The following is an 18882-nucleotide window of genomic DNA, read 5'->3' as shown; positions in this document are numbered from 1 at the left end:
AAATACCTACAGAGGATGTAGGAAGTCTAGGTTGTAAATTGTGATCTCTGAGGACTAATGTTTCCCTATTGCCAATATTCTTGCCCAGCCTTCTCCTCTGAAAAGTTATCTATCTTCCAGCAAACTTGTTGCATTCAGAAAGTTATGAAAAGATAAAAGTACCAGAGCAAATAAGGATAATGCCACCGTCATCCTTAACACCACTAAATATAATCAGAAAATAAATATTATTCTCTGAGATTGCTCTACATACATCCCACTAGATTACAATCCCACCAAAATGCAGGTAAAAAAATTAAAAAGTCTACTGAAAACAAAAAAAATATCTTTCTGGTTGCCTGATATCACAAAAAAAAAAACTCAAACCCTTTGGACCCCCCCCCCTCCAACCCAGGTATGTGGTTTACCTGAAATCCACAAATCCAATTATCCCCCCCCCCCTCAAGACCTGTAGTAGATGCCACTGATGCTTCATGCTATTTTGACAAATTTCATGCTATTTTTACAAATAGTAGATGCCAATGATGCTTCATGCTAGCTATTTTGACAATTTGTCAAAATAGCTAGTATGAAGAAATTTATGTTTGCAGAAGTAGTCACTGCTTTTAGTTTTTGGGAGCAAAAATTAATTGCAAATGTAATAGAGAAAAAGAGAAGCAAAGGAAGTGGTAGTGCTTGATGAAGTTAATGATTTAAATGGAGATAAATATGGTATGAGAAAGAATATGAAAGAATGATTGGAAGAAGAAAAGTGAGAGAGTAAAAATTGTAAAGTTATCTAATAGATAATAAGTTTATAATATGGCAGAACTGAGTTAAGAAGGAGGACTATGACAGTAATGTTTCAGTGTGCAGACTATTTAGAAGAAATGGATGTGAGTTGTTGGATGTGAGGAATAAGTCTGATGGTAGAAAAGATTTGTATAAGAAAGATGGCCTGCACTTGAGTGGATTTGAGATCAAGAGCCTGGAAAAATTATTAATTGTGTTGAGACATAATGCAGAGAGCCAGGGAAACTAGATCATCATGGGAGGAATGGTGAGCCTGCGTATATAAATTCATCTATAGTATGCAGATATGACAATGATATGACTGTCATTGAATATGGCTATGAATCTTGCAAAGAGCTGGAAATACATGCTTTGGATTCAGACTTTTTGAATGTGTCTGTGGATGGAAAAGAAAAAGTTGCCCAACTCAGTCAGGCAGACCGTAGATGTATGTGTACTAAAGTGTACTGAAAGGCCAGGAGGTAACTTGTTATGTTTATACATAAATGCCATGAGCATTAGAAACAAAGTGGTAGAATTTGTTGCATTGGTGAATATGTTTAGATTACATTAGTGAAACCTAGCTTTGGGTTCAGACTTTTTGAATGTGTCTGTGGATGGAAAAGAAAAAGTTACCCAATTCAGCCAGGCAGACTATAGATGTAAATGTACTAAAGTGTACTTAAAGACCAGGAGGTAACTTGTTATGTCTACATAAAAAGCCAAGAACATCAGAAACAAAGTGGTAGAGTTTGTTGCATAGTGAATATGTTTAGATTACTGGCATTAGTGAAACCTAGCTGTCAGATGTAGTAACTGGAATTGAGTGTAAAAGATATAGTATTTTTATGAAGGACAGAAGAGATAAAAGAGGAGGTGTGGGGATATTTATGTCTGGTTAAGATAGAGACTCATGAAAGCAATGATATTGTCCCATGTTTGAGGCTATCTAGTGTGGCATCAAGGCTAACAGGATAGATAAAATACACCCTCTGTCCAAAAAGAAACCGAACTTTTCGAAAATAGAAGAAACTAGTGGAGCCACCTGTTGTATCTTTTTTTGTCGAAAGCAGCAACCTTCATTAGTGTTGTGTCAACTGTTTATGACATTTGTTTCATTAGAAGCCAAGTTATAGTGACAGTGTGTTTTGACGAACAGTCGGAAAATGAGTTTCAAACAGAGAGCTGTAATTGACTTTTGTGTTAAACTTGGTAAAAGTTTTACCGAAACGCATCAAATGCTTCAAAAAGCATACAGTGATGAATGCTTATCCCATACTGAAGTTTACGAGTGGTTTAAGTGATTTCAAAGTGGTCTTGAGACACTTGAGGATGACGAAAAGCCGGGCCTTCCAAAAACTGGACTGAACAAAGTTAACATCCAAAAAGTGTGTGATTTCATCAAAGAAAACCTGAAATCTTCCGTGAAATTGATTGAAGATGAATTGGGAATTCCAAAATCAACTGTGCACAACATTTTGACCGAGAGTTTGGGCCTTCGTAAAATTGAATTCTCGATTTGTTCCCCACAAGTTGACCAACGACCAAAAAATGTATCGAATTGAACACTGCAAGGACCTCATTAAAACCGATAATGACTCAAAAATCCTTGAAACGATCGTTACTGGTGACAAAACATGATGTTTTGAGTATGAGCCTGAAACAAAGCGCCAGAGTGCTGAGTGGAGACCACCAGAAGAGGGGCATCCGAAAAAAAGTTGCTTGGAGAAGTCAAAGTAAAGAAATCAGCATTTCTTTACTTTTTTGACTACGATTTCTTTTACTTTGACTATGATTTCTTTTACTTTTACTTTGTTTCTACGATTCCAAGGACAATTATCCACAAAGAATTCATTCCGCCTGGCCAAACGGTGAATGGTGAGTTTTATCTCGAAGTTTTGAAATGATAGCGAGAATTCATCGCGTACGGCATGAATATCGTGATGCAGGCAGCTGGTCAGTTTTGCATGATAATGCACCATTTCATTGTTCGAACATTGTGAAACAGTTTTTGAGCAAAAACCAAGTTTGTGTGTTGGATCACTTGCTGTATTCACCTGATTTAGCACCCTTGACTTCTTTCTCTTCCCCCGACTTCATTTGCCGATGAAAGGAAAGACACCATTGAGAACGTTCAAGTGGCAGTAACCACAACCCTCAACAGTATCCCAAAAACCAATATTAACAACTCATTTAACAAATTAATTGACTGTGCCAAATGCTGTATTGAAGCTGAGGGACAGTATATTGATTGAAATAAATTATTTGAATAATTATAATTGGCCTGTGTTTTATTTTCTATCAAAATTTCGGTTTCTTTTTGGATAGAGGGTGTATATGGTGGGGCATTGCTATAGATCTGGTGGTTTAATTACTGGAGATGATAAAATGCATTGTCAACTTACCCTGATGGGTACTAATCGAATATTCATTATAGGTGACTTAAATTATCCAAACGTTGATTGGATAGAATTAAAAGAAACACAGATATTAACCACAGTGAAAATTATTTAATTGTAAATATTTCATCCTAAGTATCTTAGGACATCATCAGTACAGTAGTTTTAAATGATAATAGGAATAACATACAGTTAGGGCTCATGATTACAATAGAATCTCATTAAATGTGCATAACGTGCTACAGTAGTACAAATTAATTATTTAACACAATTTTGTATGACAATTTCCCATACTTTAGGAATAGTAAGAAAGTCATTGCAGTGTAAATTTGGTCTGTGTAGTAGGGCTTTAGAACTCTCCTTGTATAAACGTTCATGTTTATATAAAGATCTATGTAAAAGTTTAGACTTTTCCCAATGGATCCTATGGTTTTGATTTTCAATTCCGTGCTGAGAGAGGCCAGATTTCTGCAGTTTAGAAAGCCAAATGTGGTCTTGATGTTCCAAGATGCGTTTCTGAACAGACCTACCTGTCTGTCCAAAGTAAGATAATTTGCATGAGCATGGAATCTCATAAACCCCAGGCAACATCAAAGGTGAGAGTTTGTCCTTAGGAGAAGGTAACAAGTTGTAAATTTGGTTGATGGGTTTGTAAGTAGTGGCAAAATTGTATTTCTTCATAATTTTAGAAAGACGTTCTGAGATGCCTTTAATGTAAGGTATGGGAATCCTATGGACTTCTTCCTGTCTGGTTTGATGTGTGGAGAAGTGACTACTGAAGATTTTTTGAGTTGTTTTAGGATTATATCCATTAAATAAATTATATCCATTAAATGAAATAAGCTACTTAATGAAACTTATTCCTTAGATGAAGAAACAATCAAAAAACTTAAGACATACCATGCAAGACCTCCTAGAATTTATGGTGTACCTAAACTACACAAAACTAATGTTCCACTTAGACCCGTCGTAGACTGTATCAGCTGTCCAACATACAAGTTATCAAGATTCTTATCTAACCTTCTCTGCCCTCACATAGGCCACTCAGTTTCTTCAATCAAAAATTCTACTGAGTTTCACACAAAGATTAAAGACATTCAACTATCAAAAACTGACTTGTTAATCAGCTTCGACATTGTCTCCCTCTTCACAAACATTCCCCATAAAGAAACAATAGAATTACTAACTCAAAAATTTCTGTCTGATACAGTAGAATTGTTCAAGTTTGTTATTTCATCAGGTTACTTCACCTGGAAAGGTCAAATTTACAAGCAAGAAGAAGGAACAGCAATGGGATCTCCTTTATCACCAAGAATATCACCAAGTAAGAATCTCCACAGGGTATCTCCTTTTTGGATTTACACATCCAAAGAAAAGAAGACGGTTCCATCGCCACGCCTGTCTTTTGCAAGCCTACATTCTCAGGTCGCTACATTCACAATTCTTCTGCTCATCATCCATCTCAGAAATCTGGCATTATTAAATCACTAGTTTCCAGAGCACACAAATTCTGCTCCTCTGAAGAATCTTTAAACCAGGAATTAGAAGTAATCAAAAATACAGCCATCCTAAATGGATATAATCCTAAAACAACTCAAAAAATCATCAGTAGTCACTTCTCCACACATCAAACCAGACAGGAAGAAGTCCATAGGATTCCCATACCTTACATTAAAGGCATCTCAAAACGTCTTTATAAAATTATGAAGAAATACAATTTTGCCACTACTTACAAACCCATCAACCAAATTTACAACTTGTTACCTTCTCCTAAGGACAAACTCTCAACTTTGATGTTGCCTGGCATTTATGAGATTCCATGCTCATGCAAATTATCTTACTTTGGACAAACAGGTAGGTCTGTTCAGAAATGCATCTCGGAACATCAAGACCACATTCGGCTTTTTAAACCCCAGAAATCTGGCCTCTCTCAGCACGGAATTGAAAATTTAAACCATAGGATCCATTGGGAAAAGTCTAAACTTTTACATAGATCTTTATATAAACATGAACGTTTATACAAGGAGAGTTCTGAAGCCCTACTACACAGACCAAACTTAAACTGCAACAACGTTCTTACTATTCCTAAAGCATGGGAAATTGTCATACAAAATTGTGTTAAATAATTAATTAATTTTTTTTTTTTTTTGTACTACTGTAGCACGTTATGCACGTTTAATGAGATTCTATTGTAATCATGCGCCCTAACTCTATGTTATTCCTATTATTGTTTAAAACTACTGTACTGATGATGTCCTAAGATACTTAGGATGAAATATTTACAATTAAATAATTTTCACTGTGGTTAATACGTGTGTTTCTTTTAATTATGATCGCACCACAGGTTTCGTTATTTAAAAAAGATTGGATAGAAAGAGAGAGAGAGAGAAAGATCGCATAATAAGAATGAAGATTAATTTAGTTGGCTACTGAGTAAACTTTCTCAAGCACTGTTTGTTAGATTTGATCATTGCATCAGTAGGGTCTTGATTAAGAATGTGAATGTTTAGCCACCAGATGGTGACAGTGATCATGGCATGCTGTCCTGGGAAATAGTTAACTGTGTGGATGTTCCAATTAGGACAGGATAAATGCTCAATTACAAAGCTGAAAATTATTATAAACTCAAACTCAGGAGAATGCTATCTGTGGTCCAGTGGTCTGAATGGAAAAGATATCAGCAATGCATGGGAAGTTTTGAAAAGATGTTTACAAGGCAGTATCTGAATGTGTCATTAGAGTTTGAAGAACAAGTAGGATGGTGGTGGTGGTGGTGGGGGAATGGTGTTCAGCCTTATTAAGAGATCCATAAGAAGATGATGGGAAGGAATATCGTGAGAATAATATGAGAGGAGTTATGAAACATATAAAGCACTAGCCAGAAAAGTTACACGTATTGGAACTTTTCTCCTTCCAACTACTAACCGCGCTCAAACTTGCTTAACTTTTTGCGTGAACCATTAGTAGCAGAGGCTCTACCAATCGACCAACCTTTGCTGGCATTTTTGCAGAAGAAAAAATCATCTTTCATCAAGACAATGCACCTGCCCACAAAGTTGTTTTGGCAATGGGAAAATTAAGGGATTATGCACTATGAATTGTTGGAACATCCACCCTATTCCCCAGATTTGGTTCCCTCTGACTTCTATCTCTTCCCAAAACTAAAACTCCTCCTCCTACTCGCTGGTCAGTGGTTTGAATCAAGAGGTGATTGCAGCTATAGAGGGGTATTTTGCAGATCTTACTGAGAGTACCACTACAGGGATGGGGTAATGGCACTGCAACATCGCTGTAATAAATATATTTTTCTTAAGGGAGATTATGGTGAAAAATAAAAATAATTTTGAAATTATAAATTCTTTTTTCATCATTAGGCCGAGAACTTTTCAGACCACCCTCGTTACACTACACATTTCATAATTTCATATTTTCATCATTCATCAAGGAGTATTATACTAGCGAAAGTTACATGCAAGAAAAGACTAGAAACAATTAATTATGCATATTAGATGTTATCAGAACTTCGCATTTGATATATACAAGTAGCAAAAAAAAAAATCTGAATTTTTTATTAATTTAATTACTGTATACACATTGGAACGGTAGTAGTTGTTGGAGTGGCCTCCTTATTTATTTTCTTCTTGGGATATAGTAAAGAATATAGTATTTTTATGAAGGACAGAAGAGATAAAAGAGGAGTTGTGGGGATATTTGTGTCTGGTTAAGGTAGAGACTCATGAAAGCAATAATAATGTCCTATGTTTGAGGCTATCTAGTGTGGCATCAAGGCTAACAGGATAGATAAAATACACCCTCTGTCCAAAAAGAACCCGAACTTTTCGAAAATAGAAGTAACTAGTGATGCCACCTGTTGTGCATGAACAATGGAGTTCATATATATATATATATATATCAGGATATAAACACTTCTTGAATAAGGATCTGTAACCAGGATATGTTATTATTATTATTATTATTATTTTGATACCTCTAGGGAGTCCAAGGACTCATCGAGGGTTATTATTATTATATTTATATTATTATTTTTATTATTATACCACCACCACCACTAGTATTTTTTGTCTGTAAATTGCATGTGTTCTGAAGAACTGATTTGCCTGTATGTGGGATAAAAAAAAACAAGTTTCTGGGAGGACTTAGGCCATTTTCCAACTGAAGGCCACAACTTACCACAAAATATACACTTAATTAAAATCAAAATATGTTCAAAGTTGGCTTTACGTTTGGGATGGGGCAGAAGAAACTGGAGTACTTAAAAAATCAATCTCACTGCTGTGTTTAAGACTAACTCTTCACTGAAAATGGAGAAAATATAAAATGAACAGCACATAAAATTTAGACTAATCACCATTTGTTTTTTTAATTATTTATTATTATTATTAAATTTCCATAGAGTCAAAAGACTCATCACACGAGGTCCCACTGTTACTCTCAGTTTATTATATCGTGCCATAAATATGTTCACTGTCTCTGTGCTCACTGCATTCTCGGGCTATGCATTCTAATCACCCATTACCCTTCGTGCAAATAACCTGCTCCTCACACCCTTACTCACTCTCCTTATACACCTGACAGGGATGATCTCTTGTCCTCTCCCTGTCTTCATTCATTCTTTGCAAAACCAACCCCACATTAATCTGGTAATAACCCCTTAGCCACTTATATGTCTCATATTCCCTCTCCTCTTCCTATCCACCAATTTCTGCTAATTGCACTTTCTCAATCTGTTTTCATGCTCCACATTCCAGAGACCAGAATATAAATCTTTTCTGGACCTTTTCCAGTACATCTTCATCATTTTAAAAACCAGGGAACCATAACATCCCTACTTCTACAAGTCAGTGCCTTCTGGATCATTCCCTTTATCCGCTGTGCTGTCCTCACGATTTTAGCAAAATGTCCCCAAAACTCTAGGTTTTTACACAATAACTCCCAGATCTGTCATCTCCTCTACTTCTTCCAAGATATTTCCACCAATTGTATACTCTACATCCCATCTTTGCTTCTCAAATTTCAAAACCTTAAACTTTGCAACATTGAATTGAAGCTCACTCATTTACCCATCCAGTACATTTAAGTCCTCTTGCACAACTATGCCATCCACTCTACTCCTGATAGTTCTCTCCAACTCTGTGAACAACTGCATATCATCATTCAGACCTCTTTGAATATCATCTACATAAAAATTAAACAGCATTAGACCCAAAACAGACCCTTGGGGTACTCCACTAGTAACTTTCCTCTTCTGGGATATTGCTCCTCCTTAGACAACCTGCTGATACCAATCAAACAGCCAGTCTCCAATCCATTGCTCTAATCTGTTGTTCAGCTCCATCTGTTTCAATTTAATTACCAACTTGTAATGTGGCAATTTATCAGAGGACATGTATGAAACTCCAATCAATGAAAAAAAATAAAAGATTACTGACTTTACTCATCATATTAATGACATCATTTTTCCTAAGAAATTCTGATCACACATGGACCATTAAAATATAATTCAACTTCTGAACAAACTAATAATATAAACATGAGAACTGAAAAACATACAACATTAATTATTTTTTTAATTCATTAATTAATTTTCTCCCAATTTTTAGATTTATACTAGTGTAGTATTATTGTAGTTATTAAATTTTTAAGGGTCAGTAGAATACCTGCTGAACATGCACTGTCTGAGGGTGTACAAGTAGCAATTCTGTCTTTGATCAGGCTTGCTTTGATGCGGCTATTTTTTCTTTTTTCTTTCTTTTTTTTTTATGTTAATCCCACAGATGAAAGGTCACAAGACCTATAACACTGCAGTGCCATGTGTGGGCAATTGATTAAGGAAGAAATGTAGCCTGATGATATGTTTCTTAAAGAGTGGGAAATTGTACTCAGTGAGAAAAGCAGTATGGTAAAGATTGTTCCAAAGAATAGAGGTGGATGGAATGATGTGACTTTTCTAGTTCTCCTGAGGTTAGAGAACACTGGAGGAATGGTAGCATCCAATTCAGCAGAGCAATGTCTAAGAAATTAGGAAATAGAAAAGGCACAGTGTTGAAAAAGAGTACCTATGATAAAGTTGTAAAATTTCTCATGATATGTTCATTTTTACAAGTTTTTTGTTTAGGAAAATGTACTTAGAGTAATGTTAATTTTTTGATTGAAATAATCTTTTCTATAATAATATTATATCGAACCTTTCTTAAAATAATGATGCACATGATGTCATCATGTAAGGCTATTAAGTAATGTTAAACCAGTAAGTCTAATGTTAAGATTAGTGAAGAATTCCGAGAATTGCCATAGGTGGAAATTTCCAAAGGCACATGAAAGATGGCATCATCATGTCCAAGGACCAATACGTGACTGCCATGGATAGAAAATTCCAGATACGCATGAGGAATGATGTTAGCAGGTCTGAAGGTCAATACATGACCATTTTTGAGAGATGTGTGCATTCGCACAACGGAGTTCTAGGCCTATATAAGGCAAGTCATGGGAAGGAATTTTGCCTTAGGATTTTTTCTTTTAGGCCTTCTCTTACCTGAGTCCCCATTATTCCAAGTTTGGCTTTGGAAGTTGAAAGAGAAGCATCGTTTGTCTTAGGATTTTCTATTTCTTCTCTTACCTGAGTCCACCGTCACACCAGTTTTGCTGGCGGAATTCTAAAGAGAAGCATTGTGGGTTCCAAGTCTTCTGCTTGGGTCCATTGCTACGTGAAAAATATTGTGGCAATCCTCTCGAAAGGAAGGCACTGTACATTGCCAGCATGTTAAGGGTCCTATAGAGCAAAGGCATAGTCAACAACTTGGACAAAGAAGAAATTTGGTGGGAAAAGAAATGAGTCAGCTAGCGGAAAGAAAGATAAGAAGAAGACTTATGTGAACAGAATGTGAACATGTGAAAAAAAACATGTGAACAAAAGGTTAATGTGTTAGACTGTGTGCTGAACAAGAATTGTAAGTAGTTGTAATACTGAACAAGAATTGTAAGTAGTTATAATACTGAACAAGTATGTATGTCAAGTGTCTATGTTTATGAGATATTGTGTGTTAATGTTGAATTAGGCTTAACCAAGGTATGCCTTATATTCAGTTAATGCTATGCTAGATTGTGAATTAACTTTGAACTAAGGTCAGTTTTGGAGGAATTGAGACTATCAAGAGCATGTAATGACATTGTGTATATATATATATTTGAATCATCCTGTAAATAATTCCTTTTGACTTAATTAGATGGTGTGTGAACAACAGATTGGACTGATTCTGTCAGTGCACTATCCTAAAAAATTTTGAACCTGCATAAGATAGAAAGTTATGGGAATTTATAATTAAGCCATGACTAAGTCCAAGTAAGAATATATATATATATATATATAAGTGGGGAATATAAACGACATCTGCTTTGTCTTTAATTTAAGGTCTTATACTCTTGCACTCAAATATATAGTCTAACTGGCACAGTCGTTAAATGAATAAATTTGTTAGACTATAGAGCATGAGAAATAAGATATAGTAGAAACAGGTAGATGGTGGCAGTCGATAGTTAAGACTGTCAACCATTCACGAATGTTAAGTAAAGAGAAAGCAAAGTAGGGTAGTGGAAAAACATAATAGACGACAGCCTATATAATTATAACGAATGGTGCGGACCGCTACATTATGACAAAGTGTCTGAATGGAGTCTGTGAGGGAAGGGTCCCCTATTATTTGGATTGCACTTTTCTGAATATCATCAAGAATTCTTAGAGAGTCTTGGATACTTCACTTGAAATATGGGAATAGTCCTCCAAAGTTGGATGGATTTGAGAATCATAAAGTGTTAGGAGGTGAGAGGAAGAAAAGTAATGTTCAGAAGAACAGAAAAGAACACCAATCTCTTTAGAGGCTAAGGCGGCTGTGTGAGTAATATATTTGTGTCAGGATAAACTTGATGTGACAGTCAATCTAAAAAGAGAAAGTTGATTTTGAAAAGAATCTTGAACATTATCAAAAATGAGAGAGAGGAGGAGGAAGGATTTTTCCTGCTGCTAATAATGTAGGCTTGAGTTTTTTTTTTTTTTTTTTTCATTGAAATTTACTAAGTTTTCTTCACTGCATTTCGGGATGTTCAAGTCGCTGGTTATGAAAGATCTTGAAGCATCTAACATTAGGGTACTGTAGGATTTATCAAATAAGGAAGTGGAATGAAAAGAATTATAAAATTTGGAGGAAAACGCATGTAAAAAAAAGTTTATTTGCCTAGAATTTTCTCTAAAGTATCATAGGTAAATGATCACATAATGCAATTAAACATTAACAGACAATTCTAAAAACGCCACCTAAGTAGCTAATGTAAGATAACTATAAAAGGTCAATAAATTTCTAACTTACTTTAAAAAAAAGTATATATGTTTAGACAAAATAAAGCTAGAAAAGATTAACTGATTTAAAAAGTACAATCTCCCACAATGGGGATAGACATAGACCATCCAATTTGTTTAAGTTACGACAGTGAATTAACATTTCACACTTTTCTTTAGAAATCCGTTCTATGAGGAAACAACTTTTAAGAACTCTTATCTTGTTCCAGTGAATCTGTTTAGTGCCATTCTGTGAACCTTGTACTGATGATGCTTAGGTGAAAATTCTACACTGATTAAGATTTTTGTGTGAATTTTCCTCTGGTTTTATAATTCTTTTCAATATTCCAACTCATTCTATTTTATTTTTGAAGAGGAATAAAGAGTACTGTCATCAATGAAGTTATGAATAGGATTTGAAGTCAGAAAAAGTAGGTCATGGATGTAAAGGAGGAAGAGTGTGGGTGTGAACACAGAACCCCCAAAGCACTCCAGCCTTGATGGGGAAATCTGATGACAGGAAGTCATCCACCACGACACACAATGAATGACCCGTGAGAAAGCTGGAAATCTAATCACAGAATGTAGAAGTGAAACCATAAGATGGAAGCTTGTTCAGAAGGTGTCTCTGCCAGACTCAATCAAATGTCTTAGAAATATTGAGAGCAATAACATGAGTTTCTCCAAATCTTTCCATGGCTTGACTCCAAATTTGGGTCAGATAAGCCAGTAGGTCAGCTGTAGAATGAGAATGGCAGAATCTGTGTTGGTGATTGCTAATTAACTGATGTTTCCAGGTAATGAAGAGGCTGGTTGTTGATAACCTTCTCCATCACTTTCAAAAGTACTGAGTTAAGAGTAATGAGACAATAGACGGCTGACTTTTGTCTCCCTTTTTTGGGTACAGGCTGGATGTGGGCTTGCTTCCATTCTGTTGGGTAGATGCCAATAGAATATGAAACTTTATATAGATGATACAAGATGGATGTCAATTCTGGAGCACAACTGGAGGAATACCATCTAGGCCAGGAGCCTTAGTGTCAAGATTAATATGGGTTTTTCTGATGTCCTTTTGGCAAACATTCAGCAGAAGCATGCTATGGCCAGTTTGTGAAAGTATGAAAGGTGATTACTTTGGTTGTACAGGAAGGATTTGGAGGAAAAAAACTGATGCCAAGAGGTCCATGGGTGAGGTTACCATGGTGCCATAAGGATGCAGGAGAGGTGGCAACATGGAAAGGGCAGAAGTTGCACCCAAAAGCTTAACAGTGGCTAGAAGGCTTGACTGCCAGTTGAGCAGGAGGTAAGTTTATTGCATTTCATTCTTATGAAGTCTGCTTTGGAAGCATTCATAACTCTTCTATACATATTTCTGACTGTTGTGTAAGCTGAATGAGAAGCTGGAGTTGTTATTTTAAGCCATTGAGCATAAGCTGGATGGCAGAGACATCCATGATAATTTTTTTGTATCCAGCAGTTGGATACAGGTCAAGAGTTTGCAGTGTAGTGGGGAATGAAGGCTCTCATTCCATTGAGGATTATTTCTATTATTAGTTCAATGCAGGTGTTTAGATCATAAAAGCAAAAACTGTGATCTTACCATGGAAAAGCAGAAGAAGCATAATTCCGGAGGTCATCCCCCCTTTTGGCACAATTATAGTATCATAAGGTACGTGGGTGGGAGGAGGATGAACTGTTCAGAAGGAAACTTCAAAAAGATTGTGGTCAGAGTTGCCAAGGGGAGAGTAGATAACTACACTGTATTAGGAAGGAGAGCTAGTTAAGACTGGGTTCAGAGTGTTGAAAGAATGGTGTGGATTGTTTGGTATTCAGGTCGTTAGATTAAATATTTGTGTAAGGTTATTAACATGGCAAAGTTTCATCTTCTCTTCCAGGCTTGATTTGTGAAATTGGAGTGGGAACCACTTTGTGTTATGGACATCAAAGTCCCTTAGGAAGACAATCTCACAATTTGGGTAATTGCTTTGTACAAAATCAATTTTTAGAGCTCCTATAACTCTGACAACCATGCTATCCTTTTTTATTACTTATCACTAAAAATCACTAAAAACCCATAACTCTGACAACCATGCTATCCTTTTTTATTACTTATCACTAAAAATCACTAAAAACCCATAACTCTGACAACCATGCTATCCTTTTTTATTACTTATCACTAATGAAGCCAGTAAAGTGAGGCAAGGAAATATTTTGCCAGATGAGATTAAAAAGCAGGAATTCCAAGTTGGATAGCCTTTGGCAATAGATATCCGATTTTACAAAAGCATTTGTTTACCTTCCTTTTTGTGGAATGCATCATTCAGGATGTAGTTTAGATAGTTGAGGTGAGCTGTGGGATTTTGTTGGGAAAAGGAGATCAGGTTTGAATGTTTATAAGTGGTGATGGTGGTGTATATCAGTGATGTTTGTATTGATGCTTCGAATGTTGATAAAATGGATATCAAAGTGTTTTTTATTGGAAAAAAATTTTGGTATTATTTTGGGTGTGAGTTGGGGTGAAGTTTTATTATTTATTCCAATTTTTTTGTTATATTTTTATATTTTTTTTGTTTCTGCTGCTAAAGCTCTATTATTTTTATGATTGACTTTCTTGCATAGGGAGGTCGATTCCTTAAACAAAGAGAAGGGACATGCAACTGGGATGAGGGACTTGTTACCTAACTTACACACATGGAGTGCCTGTACTCCATTCCAACTGTAGCTTCAGACAGTGTCCCCTACATGCCATTTGCCCGTTCTCCCTCCAGGCACAATCTGGCAGGGTAAGCGACAGCAGGTTTATTCGCCAGCTGATTGGGAAGCCTCCAACAGATGCATTATCATCAAGCACAGTCCTGTGTACTCTCTGGTGCCTAGCCTGCAGAAAACTGTTTTACTAGTGTATCCTCAAATGGAGCAGAAACTCAGTCCCTAGTTGCAAATGATAGTGGTGTAATGAGTATGGTCAACAAGGTCATCACCTAAACTGCGAAGGAGGGGGGGGGGGCAGAAACCAGAGGCCCTACTCTGGGAATGAAACATGGAAGAAGCCATTTCACACTTCCAGAAAGTAGGGTAGTGTTGTTTCATCACAGGCTTTTCTGCAGGCTAGGCACCACCTAGGTGCCCAGATCAGATGACTCATTTATTACTCATAAGTCTCACTTCAGTAATATTTAGTATGGTCTAAAATAATATCCTTTTACTATTTTAAACCAAAGTTAATTCTGTTTGAAATATAGGTCTGGTTAAGTGAGTTAGCAAAAGAAATGAAGAATACATTGAAAGTTCTTCTAAAGCAGTGTCTTAAAATTAGTCGTGAACAAGGCTCTGGGAATGTGGATCCCACAAAATTTCCCTCACAGGTTAGTAGGAGTAGTATTATAGTATGGTATTAAATCTATGTAATACTTTTCAATAATAATTTAAAGTTATATATTAAATTATCAATAATTACAACATCATTGCATTCACTAAGCCAAACATTTTTTATAAGTTAAAGTGAAATATTTGAGTTTTTTTTTTTACTGTTTGTCCTTTCACTTCTTATTTTATGTATTACTGATTCTGCTATATCCAATTTTAAGCATATGGTTTCAATACACTTTTTCAGTTGTATTATTATCTGCCTATGTAAAATTAGCTAAAGACAAGTATATTTCATATACTTGTCAATTATGTAAGTGATGAAATTAAATTTTTTCAGGTTATGTAAAGCAGTATAATACATTAGATGCTCCTTATAGTGATTCTGGTGGGAAACACAGACCATATTTTGCTTTACTATTATTATTATTATCATCAACATCCACGTCATTATCTCTACACTCACCCCACTTTCAGGCAATATATTCCAATAACTTACCATTCTCTGTACAATAAAAATGTGCTTCTCACTCCCATGCTTACACCCAAGAATGGCCACTTATTCTCCTCCTGTTTCCACCCATTCTATGAAAAATCTCATCCACATTGATCTAGTAATAAAATAACTCAATCATGTATCCTCTCCCTCCTCTTTCAGTCCACTAGAATCTCCAGTTGCATTCCATCATCTGCCTTCATATTCATCATTCAAGAGACCAGTAACTACCTCAGTCAATTTTTTTCTGAAACCTTTTCAGCATCTATTCATACTTTTAAAAACCAGGTAACCAAATTTGTGTACAGTAATCCATATCCAGTCTGATCAAAGTATACAGTAGAATCATAACATTCTTTTTTTACATCATTGCCACAATCGAGTGTTTTTGTCTTTGCAAATTAACGTCTCCTCCACCTCCCCTCTAAGATATCTCTACCAATCTTATATTCTGCATCCTATTTTTACTTTCCAAATTTTAAAAATTTATGCTTTGCTACACATTGAACTGGCTGTCCTGCTCATTTGCCCATTCATGCTGCCTACTCAAGTTCTCTTGCAAGGCTACAACATCCATTCTACTCATAATTCTTTCCAATTTTGTATCATTTGCAAACAACTGTATATCACCATTCAAGACTTTCCCAATATCATTTGTATAAAAATTTAGTAGCAGTGTCTCAAAAACTGACCCTTGGGATACACCACTTCTGGGATATTGCTTCCATATACACAACTTGCTGATACCTTTTAGGATGCAAATTTCCAATCCAGCATAGTAATCTACTATTCAATCCAATCTATCTTCCTCTTTAATTACTAGCTTGTCATGTAGCAATCTATCGAAGATGCTTGCAAAATCTATATGTACTACTGTGTATGCATTCTCCTTTCCAATGCATTTGTCACTTATAAGAAGTAAGTAGGTTGCTGAAACATGACCTTTAGCAAACATGTGCTATCGATTAAGAGTATTTTGCTGTTGTCAAGCCAGTTCTGAATTGTAGTCCTTACTAGCTTCTCTAACACCTTAAATGTGTAGAAAGGCTTATGTGTTCATCGTACATGTTGTTTAATTTTGACATTATATATCAGAACACAGAATCATAAGTAAATAATTATTTATTGACTTATTGCTGATATTTCGCTGGTGTTATAACCAGCATCTTCAGAGCATAAAAACACAGTTTGTCATCACAGTACGTGAGACTAAACAACATGGTGTAACAAAGGGACTAGTTTAGCAAAACTGTAGCAACAACACAAAGACTAAAGTCCTAATTAAGCACCCTCTATCTAAAAATTAAAAAAAAAAAAAACAGAGAGAAAAAGCAGATACTAGTTATGTCTTAAGATGACTGTCTTACAAATCTTAGGCAAATTTATACAGCCATATTTGTTGAGATTTGGAGTATGTTTCAAGGCTTCTGTAGCTTCTAAGAACCATCTCCCTGACTTGTAAAAGCTTCTGTGCAGTACTTTTGTTTTCTTCCAGTTGATCCCATGTGCAGGCGTATCCAAAGCAGACCATGCTTGTGATGACAGCACACGTTCTCTCTTTTGGTCAGCATTCCAACATTTGGGGACTCACTTCGCTGAGAGCTTCTGCATGTCCAGATGTTGAAGGATAATGACCCCAACTCATTTCCTGGATATCCCTAGAGTATTTGCAATGTTTTTGGCTGGTATTCATCCATCATCAAGGATCATGGCATGCACTGCATCGATGTTCTCAGGTGTGATCGCTGTCGAAAGTCTTCCTGATCTGGGGCATCTGTTGTCTCAGGATGCCCAGTTTTAAACTTGGCCACCCCCTCTGGCAACTGTTGGATATGCTGAGGCATAGTCTCCTAAAGTCTCACACAAAGTTTGGTGAATCCCAGGTGCAGACTTTTCTTGCAGCATGAAAAACTTTCTGACAGCCTGCTCCTCTGTGTCTTCAAACTTCTTCAAAACCTTTGACATATTTTTTTATATATCCTAAAAGAAAAAGAGCAAATTATTACAATTTGATGAAACATGGGGATTCAAGGGTTTTAAGAAATGTTCTTTCTCATGGTTGTATCAGTTGCTTTAATATCATATTTGTTCTAGGTGTTTATCAGAACTTTTCAGCCCCCCCCCCCTTGTAGGATGCTTGGAGAGAGAGAGAGAAGTAGAACATATAAAAAGAGTTAAAAAGCTTGAAGCAAGAGATCAGGAGACTTCAAAGGCAAACTGATGTGAGGAGAACAGTAGCAGTGAGAGAGGAGGAGGGGGGTTATAGGAAGGATGTGAGAATGTCAGAGGGAAGTGAGAGAGAGATGTAGGTGAGCAAGAAATGAACCATTAAGTGATAGGTGTGATGTATGAAGATTCAGTGATTTATGGAGTGCAAAATAGAATGATAGAGGATGCTTTCCTGGAGGAATGATAGAGAGTGGCAATGGCAAATAATCACGGTGAAAATATGTTAAAATTAGCATATCTGTCCAAATATGATAATATTAGCAAAGTATACAGGAGGAGTAGAAGTAATGAATGGCATAATAGTGAGAATGTTTCGAAAGAGTGGCTTGGATTTTGTGGATCCCTGGAGTGCATTTGTGGTGAGAGCTGTATTTGAATATAAAATTAGTATTAGGACAGAGAAATTAGAGTTGACATAGTGGATGGTGGAGGGAGGTGGCTCTTGTGCTAATGTATGGTATATTACAGAATCAAATGGTGTCTGGAGGGAATAATAATAGGTATCAGAATTCTGATAATGCATTGATATTTCTTTATACAAATGCCAGGAGTATCAGGAATAAAGGAAATGAATTGGTAGCATTGATAGCCTCTGCCTGTTCAAAGAGTAAATTATAATTGCAAAGAAATTATATTCTTGTTTAATCCTTTACCTGAGTGTAAGCAAACAAAGTTTGCATCTGAAGTATCTTCACAACTAGACTACTCATATATGGTGGCTGTTGCCTTCACATCAGTTGCCTCAGTATTCTATATTGAAAAGCACATTTATTTTTGGACTTGCCTGTTGCTCTTCATTATGGGAAGGGTCACTATCCAAACCAGTGTTATATGTTAAAGTGCAGGGATACCTCTCCAATGACTCTGGGTGATCTACAAGATCAATCTAAATTTCATCAAGTGACCCTAAAGGATCACTACTAAGCTCATTGCTCCTGACTTGAATCACTTCGGGACAAGAAACTCAGCATTGGCTTAACTCAGTGACATGCAACTAAAAGCAAATAACTACTAAATCCAAAGACGAACATTATTAAACATCATCAGTAGTAGCCAGACCCAGATGGGATCAATGGGAGCCAAACCTTAAAAGATTTAAAGTTGAATTGATGCTGTAATCATATATTTTCCATATACAAGTAGCAAAAAGGTTTATCACCTTATTTTTAAAATACTCTGGATCAGAGATAGTTGTAACCAAATGAAAATTCTTTCATTTGGTTACAAAGGAAATTATACTTGTCCCTAAATTATATTCTTGTTTAATCCTT

At 36.0% G+C, this 18882-nt stretch overlaps 1 protein-coding gene across 1 annotated transcript in view; it reads left to right on the top strand.

Annotated features, from left to right (window-relative positions):
- Positions 1-18882, top strand: part of btv (dynein cytoplasmic heavy chain beethoven) — a 1245321-nt gene that overhangs the window by 408352 nt on the left and 818087 nt on the right. The window contains exon 26 of the mRNA XM_090394552.1: positions 14763-14885. Within this exon, the coding sequence (XP_090250678.1) occupies positions 14763-14885 (123 nt within the window). The remainder of the gene's footprint in view (positions 1-14762; positions 14886-18882) is intronic.

This window comes from Typopeltis vanoorti, chromosome 6 (assembly GCF_054136105.1).
Source record: "Typopeltis vanoorti isolate ZY-2024b chromosome 6, IOZ_Tvanoo_1.0, whole genome shotgun sequence".
Taxonomy (NCBI): domain Eukaryota; kingdom Metazoa; phylum Arthropoda; class Arachnida; order Uropygi; family Thelyphonidae; genus Typopeltis; species Typopeltis vanoorti.
The sequence above is the reverse complement of the archived record's forward strand: the minus strand, read 5'-3'. Positions and strand labels throughout refer to the sequence as shown.